The 20,209-nt window shown below is 47.3% G+C and overlaps 1 protein-coding gene across 1 annotated transcript in view; it reads left to right on the top strand.

The window, feature by feature from the left end:
* The window catches only part of LOC147099542 (protein phosphatase 1 regulatory subunit 12C-like), a 94,173-nt gene that overhangs the window by 9,426 nt on the left and 64,538 nt on the right, over nucleotides 1-20,209 (top strand). Inside the window, exons 3-7 of the mRNA XM_085969779.1 lie at nucleotides 7,244-7,362; nucleotides 9,925-10,084; nucleotides 12,856-13,000; nucleotides 16,051-16,125; nucleotides 19,272-19,357. Coding sequence (XP_085825905.1) covers nucleotides 7,244-7,362; nucleotides 9,925-10,084; nucleotides 12,856-13,000; nucleotides 16,051-16,125; nucleotides 19,272-19,357 — 585 coding nt within the window. The remainder of the gene's footprint in view (nucleotides 1-7,243; nucleotides 7,363-9,924; nucleotides 10,085-12,855; nucleotides 13,001-16,050; nucleotides 16,126-19,271; nucleotides 19,358-20,209) is intronic.

Below are 20,209 nucleotides of genomic sequence, written 5' to 3'. Positions count from 1 at the left end.
GAATTCTCTATTAACCGGCAAAATTCTCACTCCGAAAACAACACCTCAATAACCGGCAGTGTTGCCGAGTCCGAGTCTTCCGCGGTGGCTGAGTTAGTCAGTGGGGGTAGTTCTCCAAACTGCCACTACTCGGCTTCTTGGCGCTGTCGGAGGTCCGCACACCTCAATCCCCCCTGTAACAGGAGTCTGACTCTCCCGCGCTGCCGGGAGTCTCTTCTGATCCGCCATTTTACAGGGGTACTGTGTGTCTCCCACGCTGCTGGTAGTCATTGCATTGCATTACCCTCAACTGGCAGTACTGTACTTAATCAAGCATCTTCCACCATCCATTTAACACAACATTCTGTAGGTGAGTACCCAATTACTGTATACTGCACATTTCTTGATTTTTAAATTTTTCTTTGTTAAAAATAGCCTCGGTAGATAACCCCCTCCGCCATCTGGAATTTTTGATCAACCGGCAACACGCCGGTCCCATCGGTGCCGGATACCAGAGAGTTTCCTGTAAATGCAAATTGTTGTTCATGGAAAGTGCCACCCTATGAAAGATTGTTAATAACGTATAGTTTCTTTTTCAATATTTTTGAGTGAAGCAGCGCCGTTACCGTGGAAGCTGAGGTCAGTGTGTGATTCCGAGCACGCAGGCACAGTGCTCTGTAATCACTGCTCTTAGTGAGAGGCACAGTCGGCAATGTCATTTGGGTGTGTTGCCCGAAGATTGCATTAACTGCTGTCTGTTATGGTATTAAACCTCCTCTCCACCCCCACTTCCCCGCAAGCTTATTAAGGCTGTATATCTAATAGATTTTGCATGTTAATCCATTCCAGATTTGTAAAATGTGCCACTAATGATATCAAAGCCGAATTTATTTAGAAAAGCTATTTTTTGTACAACTCGCACCGAGTGATCAATCTCTTGTTTAATGGTGAACTGCAGTCTCTTTCAGGCGATTTATGGAGGGCTGTTATGGGTACTGATTTTTTTAAAATATTCATTCATGGGATGTGGACGTCGCTGGCAAGGCCAGCATTTATTGCCCATCCCTAGTCGCCCTCGAGAAAGTGGTGGTGAGCCGCCTTGAACCGCTGCAGTCCGTGTGGTGAAGGTGCTCCCACAGTGCTGTTCGGGAGGGAGTTCCAGGATTTTGATCCAGCGACGATGAAGGAACGGCCGATTATGTCCAAGTCAGGATGGTGTGTGACTTGGAGGGGAACTTGGAGGTGGTGGTGCTCCCATGCACCTGCTGCCCCTCGTCCTTCTAGGTGGAAGAGGTCGCGGGTTTGGGAGGTGCTGCCGAAGAAGCCTTGGCGAGTTGCTGCAGTGCATCTTGTAGATGGTAGACACATGGTACGCCGGTTGTGGAGGGAGTGAATGTTTAAGGTGGTGGATGGGGTGCCAATCAAGCGGGCTGCTTTGTCCTAGATGCTGTCGAGCTGCTTGAGTGTTGTTGGAGCTGCACTCATCCAGGCCGGTGGAGAGTATTCCATCACACTCCTGACTTGTGCCTTGTAGGTGGTGGAAAGACTTTGGGGAGTCTGGAGGTGAGACACTCGCCGCAGAATACTCAGCCTCTGACCTGCTCTTGTTGCCACAGTATTTATGTGGCTGGTCCAGTAGTGGTGACCCCCAGGATGTTGATGGTGGGGGATTCGGCGATGGTAATGCCGTTGAATGTCAGGGGGCGGTGGTTAGACTCTCACTTGTTGGAGATAGTCATTGCTTGGCACTTGTGTGGCACGAATGTTACTTGCCACTTATCAGCCCAAGCCTGAATGTCCAGGTCTTGCTGCCTGTGGGCATGGACTGCTTCATTATCTGAGGAGTTGCAAATGGAACTGAACGCTGTGCAATCATCAGCGAACATCCTCACTTAGGAACATAGGAAAAGGAGCAGGCAATCTCGCCCCTCCAGCCTGTTCCGCCATTCACTGAGGTCATGGCTGATCTGCGACCTAACTCCATGTCCCCGCCTTTGCCCCATATCCCTTTGGTTAACAAAAATCTATCAACCTCAGATTTAAAATTAACAATGGACCCAGTGACATGAATCAGTCATTCATGAAAGAAAGACTTAGGAAATAATACTGAGCGGCCTGCGGGTGGCGCTGTCCAGGGAGAGTATAAACACTCGGGCACGGGCCCAACTTGCGCAGGACATTCTTAACAGGAACTAGTGAAGGACACAACTAGACCTCCATGTTGTAAAACAGTTGATTAAAGCTTTGTTTAACGCTTAGACCAAGTGCCTAGTAGTTTTCTTATGTCACTCAGCATCAAGTGTTCTTTGTGGAAGAGAGTTCCAAACTTCTACCACCCTTTGTGTGTAGAATTACTGTTGAGAGTCGTCTGAAAGAGAGGTAATTAAAGATGGTGCAATCTGGACCTTTCCGAAAATATGCGCTGGAGCGGCTGTGGTCAGCTAGCAGATTTTATGGCATTTGCTGGATTTGCCTCTCAGTATGAGTGTGTTGGGAATGTGACTCTTGAGGCCGTCACTGAGATTATGGAGGAGGCTGCGAAGTTACCCCAGCAACTGTAATATGGGGGGGAATGTAGTTGATCCCCTGTTTGTCGCTCGTCTGCGTATTCCTGGTATGTGGTACTGTGGCCAGGGACGGTGAAGAGTATTGTTCCCAACTGCCCTGTTAATCTATATCCTGGATAAAGGGATTTCAAATTTCAAGACAAAAATCACCCTGTCCCCCCGAATCCTTTGGAACATCTACAAGGCTGTAATTGAGGGCTGATTAATACGCTATACTTTAGTGTGTAATAGACATCAAAGGACATTTGAAGAATTATTAATAAAAGCTTACAGAAAATGATATGCTAGACTCGTACGATCACCAGTGACTTATGTATCTCGCGTTGTATTTTTTTGTAATAATTCCAATATATAGAGAAACTAGCTCACCAACTGAGTGTCTTTTAATTAACTTCAATAATTAACTTCAAAAGCCAGTTGTCAGTCTGACCTTTAATTGACCTGCGGATCTGTTGAGAGCAGTTAGCCTCTAATAGGCTTGAGAAGACACATGGCCCAGAAATTCGGGTCGGGGGCTTCCCGCGGGTGCAAGCCCCCGACCTGCACTTATCTAGCGCGCCTACTGTTGAGCTGTGGGCCCGTGTGGGATTCCGATCCTGGGCCTCCTCCAGCTGCCGGCGCGCAGTGCTTGCGTATCCCAGGGGCGCAGTTAGTTCGCAGCGCCCCCTGGGATCACGTGGGCCATGGAGAGCCAGTCGGAGCAGGGAATCTCTATTCATAGATTTGACAGGAAGACCCGTCAAATCTATGAATAGAGATCGGCCCCAAAACCTAACTAAAACTTCAAATAAATTTTTTTTTTAATCACATTTTAAAAAAACTATCAATTACATAAAATAACTATTTTAAACAATAATTTTAAATTTTTGAAAAAAATAATTACAGTTTTTAACGGGGCTAAAAATAAACGTACCTTTAAAGTATTTAAAAATAATTTTACTTAATTCACCACTTACCTTGTTAAAAGCAGGCCTTGCGACTGCTTTTTAAACGCGCAGCTGCTGGAGACTTACCTGCACGGAGAAACCTGTTTTAAAAAAAAAAAAAAAAAATCAGAAGTTCCAGGCGTATGCGCTGCCTCTCCGGCGCACGCGTTTGACCTGTGAACCCCTTCCTTCAAGGGAACGGAAGTTCCGGTTTCCAGCGCATGCGCAGTGCATGCACGAAACCGACACTTTCGTTGGCCCTACGCGTGAGTACACAGCGCGTACTCACCCGTGGGGACCCGAATTTCTGGCCCATTGTCTTTGACCTTAAAGGGACACACAGCATCAGGATGTTACATTGGACATTCCATGGTATAATACTCCTGCCCTTATTACACAGCCTACCCTCCAACCTGCTAGAAACAGTGCCATGGGGGACTTGCTAATAAGTTATGTATATCTGTGAATCAACCATTGCATTGCTCAAGGTACATTGGAGCGTACAAATAAAGGAGCGTGGCACAGTTCTCAGTAATGGCAGTTAGTATTTCAACTGCCCTCTCAGCTCTCTTCGCCCTCTCTCCTCTGCGTTCACTGCCCTCTGAGCCGCCCTTAACCTCTCCCTCCATGTAAACTCTCCTGCCCATATTCACGGCCACCCTCTCGGCCTTGTCGTCTCACGTAGCCTCTATTCCCGTTGTTTCAATCACAGACAAGGCCATCTGTGATCACTTCCTATTGTCTCTCACCACCCATGTACCCCTTCCAACCCCACCTCCTCCTGCAATTGGACGTGGGAAATATACTCCCTCAAGTCACTTACAGTGGCATTTTTTATTATATGTTTTTAAATATATGTTTTGTTCTTCCATTTCTGTAATATACAGTTTACAGCTGTCATTGGGACTTTAGTATAGAGCATAAGAAGTAAGAGCAGGAGTAGGCCATACGGCCCCTCGAGCCTGCTCCACCATTCAATAAGATCATGGCTGATCATCGACCTCAACTCCACTTTCCTGCCCGATCTCCATATCCCTTGATTCCCCTAGAGTCCAAAAATCTATCGATCTCAGCATTGAATATACTCAACGACTCAGCATCCACAGCCCTCTGGGGTAGAGAATTCCAAAGATTCACAACCCTCTGAGTGGTTGGCACTGTTGCCTCACAGCGCCAGAGACCCGGGTTCGAATCCGGCCTCGGGCAACTGTCTGTGTGGAGTTGCACATTCTCCCCGTGTTTGCGTGGGTTTTCTCCGGGTGCTCCGGTTTCCTCCCACAGTCCAAAGATGTGCGGGTTAGGTTGATTGGCTATGATAAATTGACCCTTAGTGTTAGGGGGATTAAATAGGTGGGGTTACAGGGATAGGGTGGGATATGTGTCGGTGCAGGCTCGATGGGCCGAAATGGCCTCTATCTGCACTGTGGGGTTTCTGTGATTCTGTGAAGAAATTCCTCCTCATCTCAGTCTTAAATGGCCGACCCCTTATCCTGAGACTATGCCCCCTAGTTCTAGACACTGCAGCCAAGGGCAACAACCTCTCAACATCTACCCTGTCAATCCCCTTCAGAATCTTGTATGTTTCAATGAAATCACCTCTCATTCTTCTAAACTCCAGAGAGTATCGGCCCATTCTACACAATCTCTCCTCATAGGACAGCCCTCCCATCCCAGGAATCAATCTAGTGAACCTTTGTTGCACAGCCTCCAAGGCAAGTATATCCTTCCTTAGATAAGGAGACCAAATAGTACTAGTCAATCTCCTTTGGCATTGTACAAGGTGGCTCAAGACCAAATGTAATCTTACAGGAAAATGGCATTGGAGGCCATTGGATACATGGACCAGAATGTGCAGATGTAATTCAGTTTCCATTTTAGTCATACATTCTGCCCTTATTTTTATATTTCCATAATGATTTCTGGTGTTCACATCTATAAAGGAAAGTCAAATGTAAACGCGTCACGCTGTAATTACACCCTCTGTCCTGTGGTGGCGCTGCAGCATCTGCACTGGTTTTGGGGGTTGTGTGTGTGGGGGGGGATACAGTTACATCACCAGTTTAAATGGGAATTTTCCATGATAAATGTGGACATGTCAATTTATTCCATCATAAATTCCTAAGAAGTGCAGCCGGCCGTAAGACTTTCAGTTTATTAATGGGTAGTGGTGGGTAAGTCAAGGTTTTGCACTGTGTCCTATTAGAACTGTAACAAAATACCCAGCAGTACAATCCTAGATTTTGGTCCTTCCAAACTAGGGTCCTGGTTGGAAAGAGAAGTTTGAACCACTCTGGTGAAACATTGGTGGGTAGATGTGTCTCATTGGAGGTGGTAATGGTGCCGGGAGCAGTTTGTTGAGGTGGTGAGTTGGTTAGGACACAACCTTAGCGTATTGACACGTTGGGGACCAATAGTGTGTTGACAGCAATATATGTATAAGAGTAGCGATCTTATTGAATACAATAAAAATATTTTAAAATTGTCAAAACCATATACAGGAAACTCTTTTTTATTCGGTCGGCACCGATGGGACCGGCGTGATGCCAGTTGATCAAAAAGTCCGGATTACAGAGAGGTATACTTACCAAGGTACGAGTGCCCCGTACACGGCCACCGGTGCAGGAGCCCCAGTTACACGGCACTTGTGCAGGAGTCCTGGTTACACGGCCACAGATCCGGGAGTCCCGGTTACACGGCCACAGATCCAGGAGTCCCTGTTGCACGGCAACAGGTGCAGGAACCCCGGTTACACGGCCACTAATATAAAGTAAAAAAGTTACCTGAACCTACTCCTGAATTTTGCCGGTTAAGAGAAATTTCCAGTTATTTAGGTGCCGGTTAAAAGATAGTTTCCTGTAATGTCTAAAAACGATTAATGTTGGTGTTTATTGTGGTATATCAGGGATTTGTGTTCGTACCTGGGGTGCACTGACCACCTGAGTTGGTTAAGACATCAAGGACGGTTAATTTTTAATTTTTGTGCTTGTAGACTTCTTCTGTCCTTTCCTGCCTTTGTATGCATTTCTGGTTTTAAATGTTTGTTGCAGTGCTGATACGATCATTAGGAATACCTGAAATTCTGGGGATGGACGATATGGAGTAGATATTTCCCCCCCCCCTCTGTCTGCTGGGTACCTAACGTGCAGAAACCCATATTTAAAATGAACAGTTGATCGAGCATCAACCACCATTTGTGGAAGGGAGTTCCAAAACTTCTTTGCGTGGAGAAGTGTTTCCTAACTTCAGTCTCCGTGAATCTTACACTATAGGGCAACTGGATTTATTTATTAATAAACTGTATTCCATCTCCGTGCATCGTCACTGCGTTTAAAAATGAGGTTTGGTACGATCTCCTACTCTTAAGATGTTCTCAGGACCTCAAAATTAGCTGAACACACAAGAAAGGAAGGAATGGAAGGATCTGCTGATGGGGTGAGATGAAGAGGGGTGGGAGGAGGCTCGTGTGGAGCATAAACACCGGCACGGAGCAGTCGGGCCGAATGGTCTGTTTCTGTGCTGTACATTCGATGCAAACTTGAGCAACTCCTTGCCTCGTCCAGTTTTGTTTTCCACATGCAATCTCTACAAGTTTTAAATTGTAAGCTTGGCATTGCTTAATCATTACTTCCTTATTTACCTTGGCTTCTCTCCTGTTTTAAACCCTGATGATGTCCTGCACCTCCCCCATCATCTGTGTTTCTCAATAGTGATTTTTTTTTTTCAACCTGAAACACCGTACATGTTTTATTTTATTTTTTTAATGCGTTGCAGGTGTTTAATCAACCACGGTGCCAACATTGCTGCTGTGAACAGTGATGGGCAGTTGCCAATTGACCTCGCAGAGGAGGACTACATGGAGACTCTGCTGCAGGATCAGATTACCAAGAAGGGTATGTTCAAGGGTCTGGCAACGATGGGTGGTACAACATTGTGTAAATTACTAATACAGTTCGTGGGTCAGCGCTCTCACCTCTGAGTCAGAAGGTTGTGGGTTCAAGTCCCCACTCCAGGGACTTGAGCACAGCGTGGTGCTGAGGGAGCGCTGCGCGGTCGCGGAGGTATGTCGTCTTTCGGATGAGGCATTGAACCGAAACCCCCGTCTGCTCTCTCAGGTGGACATAAAAGATCCCACGGCACTATTTTGAAGAAGAGCAGGGGAGTTCTCCCCGGTGTCCTTGCCAATATTTAATCCCTCAATCAACATCAGTTAAACAGGTTATCTGGTAATTATCACATTGCTGTTTGTGGGAGCTTGGCTGTGTGCAAATTGGCTGCCGTGTTTCCCACATTACAACACTTGGTATATAGATCTATATTTGAAAGTGAAAAATTTGCAGGGCTGTGGGAAAAGAGCAGGGGAATGGGACTAATTGGATAGCCTCCTTCTGTGCTATATGATTCTTTGACTTCAAAAGTACTTCATTGGCTGCAAAGCGCTTTGGGACGTCCTGAGGTCGTGAAAGGCGCTACAGAAATGCAAGTCTCTCTTTCCTATTCAGCTAGCAACTTTTTTTTGGCACATATGCAAGAGCTGCGATCTGTAGTAAATCCTCATTCACGTAACCATCCTTCATAACTTGGAACACGTTGAAATAGTGACATTCAGCGCTTAGGCTGAGCTTGTGTTTCTCCCAGAACAGTGACCGCTGCCCACCTTGTTGGCTTGGGAATCTAGCTGGGCCCTGCTGCTTTTCCTGGTGGTGCCGTTTCATGTTGGAATACATTTAAAATCATGAGGGGTCTAGACAGAGTAGAGAGAGAGAAACTGTTCCCATTGGCGGAAGGGTTGAGAACCAGAGGACACAGATTTAAGGTGCTTGGCAGAAGAGCTAAAGGTGACATGAGGAAAAACTTTTTTACGCAGCGAGTGGTTAGGACCTGGCATTCACTGCCTGAGTGGGTGGCGAAGGCAGATTCAATTGTGGCTTTCAAAAGTACCTGAAGGAAAAAAAAATTACAGGGCTACGGGGAAAGGGCAGGGGAATGGGACTAGCTGAAGTGCTCTCGCAGAGAGCCGGCACGGGCTCGACGGGCCGAATGACCTCCTTCTGTGCTGTAACCATTCGATGATCCTATGAAAATGGGACAATTGAGAGGTGTGGTCACAACTCCTGGAATTGCTCCTTGTGTTATCAGCACATGTTCATATACGATGTCTATCGTGTTCGCTGACCTACATTGGCTCCTGAGCTGGCAGCGCCTCGATTTTAAAATGAGACTTGTTTACACAGCTTGGGAAATAACAACAGAAAATGCTGGAAAAACTCAGCAGGCCAGGCAACATCCGTGGAGAGAGAAATCGAGTCAACGTTTCAGGCCGAAACCCTTCGTCAGAACTGAGAAAAAAGCAGGAAATGAAACAGATTAAAAGGCCAGTTTGGGGGCTGGGAAATGGGGATGAAAGAACAAAAGAGAAGTGAAGAGACATTAAGAGGTATTCAAAACCAGACGAGATGGTGATAGGACTAGTGGAGACAAAAGACGGCTCTAGATTAGGTGTGAAATGCGCTGGCAGAATGGGAGACAGCTGCCATGTGGGAGAGAGAAAAAAAGGGGGAAAGGCCAAAACAAAGGTGTGGATAAAAAATATATATAAAAATGTAATAGGGGCCGAGGTTATGATCTGAAATTGTTGAACTCGATATTGAGTCCGGAAGGCTGTAAAGTGCCTAATCGGAAGATGAGGTGCTGTTCCTCGAGCTTACGCTGGGTTTCCTCGACCTCTTACATTGTTGCACAGAAACCCAGCGTAAACTCGAGGAACAGCACCTCATCTTCCGATTAGGCACTTTACAGCCTTCCGGACTCAATATCGAGTTCAACAATTTCAGATCATAATCTCGGCCCCTATTACTGCACATTTTTACATATATATTTTTTATCCACACCTTTGTTTTGGCCCTTCCCCCTTTTTCTCTCTCCCACATGGCAGCTGTCTCTCATTCTGCCAGCGCATTTCACACCTAATCTAGAGCCGTCTTTTGTCTCCACTAGTCCTATCACCATCTCGTCTGGTTTTGAATACCTCTTAATGTCTCTTCACTTCTCTCTCGTTCTCTCATCCCCATTTCCCAGCCCCCAAACTGGCCTTTTATCTGTCTCATTTCCTGTGCTTTTTCAGTCCTGACGAAGGGTTTCGACCTGAAACGTCGACTCTGTTTCTCTCTCCACGGATGTTGCCGGGCCTGCTGAGTTTTTCCAGCATTTTCTGTTGTTATTTCGGATTTCCAGCATCCGCAGTATTTTGCTATCTTGCACAACTTGGGGCTGTGTTGTGATTTTTTAATTAGAGCGACTTCGTAATGTGGTGTATGGGTTTAATGAAAGTGCTTGTCGCAGTTCTTGCGCATCACTTTGTGAGTTTTGGGGTGTCGCTGCGTTGTTGTATATTAAACCTTTGATGTCCTGTCTGTGGTTGCAGCGTTAGAAAGCTCCTGTCCTTGTTTCTGTAGGGATTGACGTGGAGTCCGCAAGGCGCGAGGAAGAGGATTTGATGCTGCAACATGCCCGGCAGTGGCTAAACAGTGGGAAGATCGAAGAGGCCTCTCACCCGAAATCTGGCGCCAATGCTCTCCATGTAGCTGCAGCCAAAGGCTACATCGAGGTGATGAGGCAAGTATAATTCCCTCTTACCCCTATCTCAAGGATGTGCTCCAATAGAGGGTGATGTAAGAAAACTACTAGGCACTCGGTCTGAGTATTAAACAAGGCTTTAATCAGCTGTTTTTCAACATGGCGATCTAGTTGTGTCCTTCACTAGTTCCTGTTAAAGAATGTCCTGAGCAAGCTGGGCCCATGCCCGAGTATTTATACTCTCCCTGGAAACATAGACATAGAAACATAGAAGATAGGAGCAGGAGTAGGCCATTCGGCCCTTCGAGCCTGCTCCGCCATTCAACGAGATCATGGCTGATCATCCAAACCCTAGCACCTGGTCCCTACACCGACAGCCATCCCACCCAAGCCCTAACCCCGTAACCCCACATATTTAATCCCCCCTAACACTAAGGGTCAATTTTTATCATGGCCAATCAACCTAACCCGCACATCTTTGGACCGTGGGAGGAAACCGGAGCACCCGGAGGAAACCCACACAAACACGGGGAGAATGTGCAAACTCCACACAGACAGTCGCCCGAGGCCGGATTTGAACCCGGGTCCCTGGCGCTGTGAGGCAATAGTGCTAACCACCAGCAGGCCGCTCAGTATTATTACATAAGTCATTTTCACATGAATGACAAGATTCATGTCAGAGGGTACTAAGGTTTGATTTGTGGTCTGTGCATCGTTAGCTGATTTTGAATACGGTGGTAGTAGAGGCACTAACTTTGGTCTCCGAGCCTTTTTGCTAAGGAGGCGGGGTGGTGGGAGGAGGAGTCGCTTACGGCCTCTGTTCCTAATTGCTATCTGGTCATCCTTGCGGAAAGTGACCTTGTGTGGACCTCTGGTAAGGACAGGATCGAGTTGTGGCGTGGTGTCCGTTTGACTCATTTGGTAACACACTCGCCTCTGAGTCAGAAGGTTGTGGATTCAAGTCCCACTCTAAGGATTTGAGCACAAAATCTCGGCTGACAGTATTGCACTACTGAAGGAATAGGGCACTGTCCGAGATGTGTTGCTTTGAATGAGATGTTAAAAAGGCCCTATCTGCCTGTTCACATGAACATTAACGATCCCATGGTCATTCTTGACATTGCTGTGGGCAAAAGGACTGTCACATTAGCTGACGTAAGTCACTGCATTTCAAAGTAATTCAGTGTATGTGAACTGGTTTGGGGTGGTCTGGAAGATGGAGGCTGCTATATAAATGCTTGTTTTTTTCTACCTCTGGGGTGAGATGTATTTTATTTTTATCAGGGCTGTAGTTGCACTGTTGCGCTAGGGTTGTGGTTGCATTGTTGTCTTCACTTTAATGTATCACAGCACACCCACATTGTTTTGCGAGAAGTAGCGCAGATCAAGAGGTTGGACTGAAGAATGCACTAGAGCAAGAACTGCAAGATCAGGTTAGTAAAGATTAGGGAAGCAAATGGCCTTTTTTACAAGAGGATTTGAGTATAAGAGTAAAGACATCTTACTGCAATTATATAGGGCCCTGGTGAGACCACACCTGAAGTATTGTGTACAGCTTTGGTCTCCTTAGCTAAGGAAGGATATTCTTGCCATAGAGGGAGTGCAACGAAGGTTCACCAGACTGGTTCCTGGGATGGGGGGATTGTCCTATGAGGAGAGATCGAGTAGACTAGGCCTATATTCCCTAGAGTTTAGAAGAATGAGAGGTGATCTCATTGAAACATACAAAATTCTTACAGGGCTTGACAGGGTAGATGCAGGGAGGATGTTTCCCCTGGCTGGGGAGACTAGAACCAGGGGTCACAGTCTCAGAATAAAGGGTCGGCCATTTAGGACTGAGATTAGGAGACATTTCTTCACTCAAAGGGTGGTGAATCTTTGGAATTCTCTACCCCAGAGGGCTGTGGATGCTCAGCCGTTGAGTATATTCAAGACCTAGATCAATAGATTTTTGGGAACTAAGGGATATGGGGATCGTATTGGAAGGTGGAGTTGAGGTAGAAGATGAGCCATGATCTTATTGAATGGCGGAGCAGGCTCGAGGGGCCAAATGGCCGACTCCTGCTCCTATTTCTTGCGTTCTTATCAGATGCAGTAGATCGTTCCTGGCATCCACAACAGGTGTTGTGTAAATCCAACCCAGTGTGATTACACGCTTTGAAAGCCCACGAGAGTCCTCTGGGAACTCTGTCATATTTTGTAATGTTGGAAGAGAGCAGACGCTTGTGCTGCCACTCTGCTGGCGTAGGAAAATATATATATATAATATTGCAGAGCCTTGTTATCACCAAGCTCAGTGTGAGGTGCAGTTGGTCAGCATAATTCTGGTCGTGTGGCCGCACCTTGCGCTACAGAGATACCCGTGCGAGGCCAATAACTGGGATAACTGCAGCCTTAATTATAAATAGTTATCTGGAGAGGATACTCTGCTCTAAAGGAGAACGGTTTGTTTTCCTTTAGAGCAGAGTTCATCAAGGGGAGATTTAATGGCGGTGTTCAAAGTTATGAAGGGTTTTGATAGAGTAGATAGGGAGAAACTGAAAGAGCAGAGGCGTGGGGCGTATTCCTAGCTCTTTCAGCGAGGCAGCACAAAGGGCCGAATGGCCTCCTTCTGTACTGTACGATTCTATGATTAAAGAGCTCCTGCAAGAGTATCTTCCATCAGTTTTTGCTTGCTGGGAGTATTGAGTCATGCGTTTGGAAGGAGTTCTCTGAGTAAGTGCTTCCCGTCTGTGGTGACTTATCTTGACTGTGGCCTTATCTTGACTGTGGGGTTACCTTCCCTATTGACCAGTGTAATTGAATTGCAGGCTACTCCTTCAGGCAGGGTTCAGTGTCATTTCACAAGACAAAGATGGCTGGACCCCGTTGCATGCCGCTGCACACTGGGGAATGGAGGATTCCTGCAGGCTGCTTGTGGAGCATTTCTGTGACATGGAAGCGTTAAATAATTCGGTAAGCTTATATATTTTATAAAAATTGGGATTTTTTTTTCCAGTTTCTTTCAACTGTAATTTATTACTGTCAGCAAATTAGAACATCAAGCCAAAATAAATAAAATAGTTTCATGCAGATTCCTATGGTGAGGTATCTCCGTCTACGGTTGCTACGTGATTGAGTTCAATTTAGCTACAGGAAACTTTGGCTTATCCGGAGGTTGTATGTCCAGAAACCTCGATCTACCGGCAGAAATCAGGAACCGTTTCGTTAGGTTTTTTTTCTTCTCGTGGCTTTGTTTTCAACAGTCGGGCTCTGGAAAGTCTCTCTGAAGCTGTTGCTAAGCTACAGAGACGCTTCCAAGGTACGGGCTGACTGTTTACAAGCTGTTGCTAAGCAACAGTGTTTGTTGTCAGATACGGAGATGAAAACCTCCGTATGCTTCAACATTAACTTTGTATGTCCGGCAGTTTTGATAGATCGGCAACAGCTCGGTCCCGTCGGTGCCGGATATAACAAAGTTTCCAGTACCTTGCAGTCACCAGTAGTGATCTGGTGCTTACAAATGGCAATAGCCATTGTCTCCAGGACTTTACGTGGCTCCAGTGTGTATTTTTTTTTTTTTAATTTGTCTCCTTAAATATCTTTTTAGGAGCCAAGCGCTCGCAGATAAATTTATCTTCTTCGTGGGTCGTTTGGAGTCATTTCTTGGTTTTTTTTTTTAAGAGGATATCTCTTGTCAAGGCTCCAGTTGTTGAGGGGCACGGCCCACAATCTCGTCAACTTGCAGGCCAGCTGGAGGAGATGTGGATTAATATTAACCCTCTTAGCGCTGAACCTGAGTTAACCTGTGGCCTTGGACTGCTTCTGCCAGCTCGTCCAGAAACCATCAGAGTTTAACCTGACCGCATTGGTGATGCAACTAGGATAAACTACTATCTTCGGTCTTCTGATTCGGAGATGATTTGCATGACCCCCCCTGACGTAAAAACTACTAGGCACTTGGTCTCAGCGTTAAACAAAACTTTAATCAACTGTTTTACAACATGGAGAACTACTTGTGTCCTTCACTAGTTCCTAAGAACATAAGAAATAGGAGCAGGAGTAGGCCAATCGGCCCCTCGAGCCTGCTCCGCCATTCAATAAGATCATGGCTGATCTGATCCTAACCGCCAATCTACTATCACAGAACTATCTCCTGAATCTAACAGAATTAGACACATGAAATAGGAGCAGGATCAGGCTACACGGCCCCTGGGCCCGCTCCGCTACCCACAGGGCCATGACCGATCCGAACCTAGAGTCATGTCCAAATTCCTGCCCGCTCCCCGTAACCCTTAATTCCCTTTACTTCTAGGAAGCTGTCTATTTCTGTTTTAAATTTATGTAATGATGTAGCTTCTACAGCTTTTTGGGGCAGCATATTCCATGGACCTACCACCCTCTGAGTGAAGTAGTTCCTCCTCATCTCAGTTTTGAAAGAGCAGCCCCTTATTCTAAGACTATGCCCCCTAGTTCTAGTTTCACCCATCATCGGGAACATCCTCCCCGCATCCACCCGATCCAACCGCTTCACAATCTTATGTTTCAATAAGATCGCCTCTCATTCTTCTGAACTCCAATGAGTAGAGTCCCAATCTACTCAACCTCTCCTCATATGTCCATCCCCTCATCCCCGGGATTAACCGAGTGAACCTTCTTTGTACTGACTCGAGAGCAAGTATGTCTTTTCTTAAGTATGGACACCAAAACTGTATGCAGTATTCCAGGTGCGGTCTCACCAATAACTTGTACAACTGAAGCAATACCTCCCTATTTTTATATTCTATCCTCCTAGCAATGAAAGCCAACATTCCATTGGCCTTCTTAATCACTTGCTGCACCTGCATACTAACCTTTTGAGTTTCGTGCACCAGGACCCACAGATCCCTTTGTACTTTCCAGTTTCTTGCTCTACGATTTTTCCTGCCAAAGTGCATAACCTCACACTTTCCAGTATTGTATTCCATCTGCCAAATCTCTGCCCATTTACTTAGCCTGTCTATGTCCCCTTGCAGGTTTTTTATGTCCTCCTCACTCACTACTTTCCCTCCCATCTTAGTATCATCTGCAAACTTTGATATGTTACACTCGGTCCCCTCCTCCAAATCGTTAATATAGATTGTAAAGAGTTGGGAACCCAGCACTGACCCCTGCGGAACACCACTAGTTACTGATTGCCAGTCTGAGAATGAACCATTTATCCCAACTCTCTGCCTTCTGTTAGATAGCCAATCCTCTATCCATGCCAGAATATTACCCCCAATCCCGTGATTTTTTATCTTAAGCAATAATCTTTTGTGTGGCACCTTGTCAAATGCCTTTTGGAAGTCTAAATACACTCCTGTTAAAGAATGTCCTGAGCAAGCTGGGCCCATGCCCGAGTATTTATACTCTCTCTGGACAGCGCCACCAGCTGGCCGTCCAGTATTATTTCATAAGTCATTTCCACATGAATGACAAGATTCATGTCACCCCCCACCCCCCCATGGCAAGGATGGCATGTAAATCTGCCTGTTAAGCAGAACTGAGATGCTTCGGCCCATGTGGGAGGTGGGGTCTGGAAAATGGGGCAGAAGCAGCTTCTGCTAGGGTTCTGCCATTTTTATTTCCGTTGGGGATGGGTGGGGACATGGACGGGAAAACCCCCCCCCTCCCCCCAAAGAAACAGTCAAAATTGGGGTTCCCAGCTACCTTGGAAATTCTGGGGTTGCGGGGGTATGCAACTAAATGCCTCATGGAAAGGCTTGGGCGTATCCCCTCATCTGAAGGTTAATGGATACAGAAGGGTTCGTGTGATTGAACGCAGCGTCCAGTGGAGGTGCCATTGAGAACAGGAGGGGCGAAATGAAGAATTTATTCAAAGCCGGCGGTTAATCTGACCATTTTCACGATACTGCGTGTGAGAACTGAATTGGTGCCGGAGCCGATGTTCAGTTATCGGGCTGACTGATGATTGTACCAGTGGCATTAAAACTCAAATTTGTTAACGCGATTAGCATCAAAAGGGATCTTCTTTTTCTTGGTAGGGCCAAACACCATTTGATGTTGCCGATGAGGATATTTTGGGATTACTTGAGGACCTGCAGAAGAAACAGGATGACGTGAGTGATCAGTTTAAATTTATATATTTTACTCCCTATCTATTTATATTTGATTAAATATCTTGTATCTGTGCACACTTCCTGTTATCACATTTAGCACTTTTTATTATTAATAATTCCTCTGTCCACATTTATAATGGCTTTTGTCTATGCAAACTCGCCACCCTCTGCACAATCTGGTCACCAGTTTCCTGCAAATCATTCACTGATTTGTGGGATCTGCATTTTTTTTTTCTCCTCAGTAATTGACATTTCTAATGTCCAAAATTAGGGTTTAAACCAAATTTTAAAAATCACACATTAAATATTAACACAATTTTTAATTTATCCATTAGATTGTCCTTTCTGTCTTCTAATGTCGTCACTGAAGTATTGTTTACTGCAGCGCCTCTCAAAAGCCTGGGATTGGACTTGATGGGCGGAATCTTACCTGGAAGGCCAAGTTCGAGGCGGGACTGCTGGTTTTCGGGTTCCAGTCCCGCCCCCAGCGACGTCTGACGAGCTGACGCTATTTTCCCTTGATTGACCTTGTTAAGCCCGTCCTACGGGCTTGCCGGCCAATTTAAGGGAAAGCCGGTGTCAGATGACGTCAGTTGATGACGCTTCATCTGCCGGTTTTCTTAAAGGCACATGCACCACACTTGTTTGACAGATGATTTGAGGTGCTGTCAAACACTGATGATCACTGTCAAAAGGTGAGCCCTTGCTTCCAGGCTCTCCAATTACTCTCTCCTTAGGATAAAACAGATGGCAGCTGCAGCTGAGATTGCAGAAGCCATCTGTCACTTCTCCTGATGAGATGAGCCTACACAAACACTTCACAGTTTGTCACCTGCAGAAACATCTAAACACATTAAAAATTACTTTCATAACTTTTCCTTACCTCTCATACTCACCAGTGTCCCATTGAATCCTTTAAACCACTTCTGCAGCTATCAAATATTCACAAAAATTACAGTACACCCACATCACGCCTCACTTACCCTGGCGGGGTAAAATTGGAAAAAAGCCTCTTAACTGCCTGTTAACAGGCAGTTAAGTGGCTGTAATCCTCTTCCCGCCTCTAGGATTCAGGATCCTGCGCAAATCGGGGACCCGGTTCCCGGGAAGATTGGTTGGGAGCGGGTTTGAGACCTGCTCCCAGTTTGAGATTTTCCCATCAGTCCCGTCTCTAGACCCGCCTCCTCAGGGCTGGTAAAATCCAGCCCGACGTTTCTGCCTAGAGACAGGAAGAAATAATAGGAAGACACCAGAGATGGATAAGCGAGACCATGTTTTCTGTGTTGATGTGTGTGAAGCCACAGGAGATCAGCTAGTGGTAAATTAAAAATCTTACACCTGCTTACATTTCCTCTGTCCACATCTCGAATGTAAACTGTGTAAACTTGTCACACTGTAATTACACCCTCCTGCCAGTGGAGGCGCTGCACTGCCACCACTCTCATCAGGATGTAACTACAGTGTGACACTTTTACATTGACAGTTTCCATTATAAATGTGGACACTGGAATTTATAATAGAATGTATGACTTTAAAATGGGGGCTCAATTCTGTCTATGCGCCGTGGCTCAATTATATCCCAGGCTGTAACCCCGCTTGACCTGAATATTACATTTGGTCCTGACTCCCCATGCCCAATGCTATATGAAATATCAGTACAGGTAGACTATCCTTTATCCGAAAACCTCGGGACCAGCCGTGTTTTGGTTTTCGGAAAATTTCGGAAGGTATTTTATAAGACTGGGACATTTGTCGGGGGTGGGTCCGCGGGGGGGTCGGCGGTGGGGGTCGGCGGGAGTCGGATTCGGCGGGGGTCCGCGGGGGGGTCCGCGGGAGTCGGGGTCCGCGGGGGGGGTCGGCGGGAGTCGGGGTCCGTGGGGGGGGTCGGCGGTGGGAGTCGGGGTCCGCGGGGGGGTCCGCGGGAGTCGGGGTCTGCGGGGGGGTCGGCGGGAGTCAGGGTCCGCGGGGGGGGTCGGCGGGAGTCGGGGTCCGTGGGGGGGGGTCGGCGGTGGGAGTCGGGGTCCGCGGGGGGGTCGGCGGGAGTTGGGGTCCGCGGGGGGGTCCGCGGGAGTCGGGGTCCGCGGGGGGGTCGGCGGGAGTCGGGGTCCGCGGGGGGGGGGTCGGCGGGAGTCGGGGTCGGCGGGGGTCCGCGGGGGGGTCGGCGGGAGTCGGGGTCGGCGGGGGTCCGCGGGGGGGGTCGGTCGGGGTCGGCGGGAGTCGGGGTCGGCTGGGGTCCGCGGGGGAGTCGGGGTCCGCGGGGGGGGTCGACGGGAGTCTGGGTCCGCGTGGGTCCGCGGGGGGGTCGGGGTCGGCGGGGGGGGGTCGACGGGTGTCTGGGTCCGCGTGGGTCCGCGGGGGGGTCGGGGTCGGGGGGGGGTCCGGTGGGGGTCGGGGTCGTGCGCCACTCTGGTCATGTCGTGCGCGCGACTTACGCTGAACGAAAAAACCTTCAGTTTTTAGAGGGTTTCGGTTTTCGGAAGTTCGGATAAAAGGTAGTCTACCTGTACATACTTTAGGCTCATCCGATTAAGGCAGTTGAATCATACAGACATGGAATGCAGCGCCCCCACTGGCAGGAGAGTGTAATTACAGCGTGACAAGTTTACATTAGAGATGCACTAAATACAGTCTAACTGTGTAATTACAAACTAGCGGGGCAGAAGTTTTCACGTTGCTAAGACCCTCATACTTGGTTGAGTTAGCGGGTGGCAGGCCTCTGGTTTGTGGAGGAGAACATCACGAGCTCCCACTCCTAATTGCTATCCAGTTACACTGGAAGTGCATGCGTCTGGACATGGGACAAAAGACAAGATCAGGCCTGAACTATGATGCCCCACAAATAGCCTCCCCAATCACTGGCTGTCTAGGTTAGCACAAGACATGGTAGCAGAGGCTGCCCATGCAAGAATGCTCGGCTAGGAATTGGTGATTTCAGCAGGGTGAGGGAGGAGGAGGCGGCTTGAAATTCGGCCACAGAATGAGGGCGAGATGCAGAGAGCAGGGAACCTGTCTCCTCGGCGTTCATGCGTCTCACTTTTGATAAGCACACCCAAAACTACAAACACAGCAATTAAAAAGCAGCATTGAGAACTTGGATCATTTATCATGCAATTGAGTGTTGGTCTGTATTTTTCTGATTAACACAGCTGAGAACCGAAAAAGAAGAAAAGATGAAACGAGCCATCATCGAAACCTCCATACAGCAACAGCAGCAGCCAGCCAAACCCAGGAAGTAAGGAATCTCTGCACTAAATACAGTCTAACCGTGTAATTACAAACTAGCGGGGCAGAAGTGTTCAGGTTGCTAACACCCATTATTTTACATAGGGTTACATCGGATATACAACACAGAAACAGATCATTCGGCCCAACCAGTCCGTGCCGGCGTTTATGCTCCACTCGAGCCTCATAGAGTCATCGAGTTATACAGCACAGAAAGAGGCCCATCGTGTCCGCGCCGGCCATCAAGCCCTGTCTATTCTAATCCCATTTTCCAGCACTTGGTCCATAGCCTTGTATGCTATGGCGTTTCAAGTGCTCATCTAAATGCTTCTTGAATGTTGAGGGTTCCTGCCTCTACCACCCTTTCAGGCAGTGAGTTCTAGATTTCAACCGCCCTCTGGGTGAAAAAGTTTTTCCTCAAATCCCCTCTAAACCTCCTGCCCCTTACCTTGAAACTATGCCCCCTGGTTATTGACCCCTCTACTAAGGGGAAAAGTTCCTTTCTATCTACCCTATCTATGCCCCTCATAATTTTGTACACCTCAATCAGGTCCCCCCTCAGCCTTCTCTGCTCTAAGGAAAACAACCCCAGCCTGTCCAGTCTCTCTTCATAGCTGAAGCGCTCCAGCCCAGGTAACATCCTGGTGAATCTCCTCTGCACCCTCTCCAATGCAATCACATCCTTCCTACAGTATGGCGACCAGAACTGCACACTGTATTCCAGCTGTGGCCTAACTAGCGTTTTGTACAGCTCCATCATAACCTCCCTGCTCTTATATTCTATGCCTCGGCTAATGAAGGCAGGTATCCTCCCGTCTTTCCTCATCTAACTATCAGCATAACCCTCTATTCCCTTCTCCCT

The sequence above is a fragment of the Somniosus microcephalus genome, chromosome 28, assembly GCF_052327205.1.
Source record: "Somniosus microcephalus isolate GS21.2 chromosome 28, FLI_Smic_1.0, whole genome shotgun sequence".
Classification (NCBI taxonomy): Eukaryota; Metazoa; Chordata; class Chondrichthyes; order Squaliformes; family Somniosidae; genus Somniosus; species Somniosus microcephalus.
This window is presented reverse-complemented; position numbering and strand designations above follow the sequence as displayed.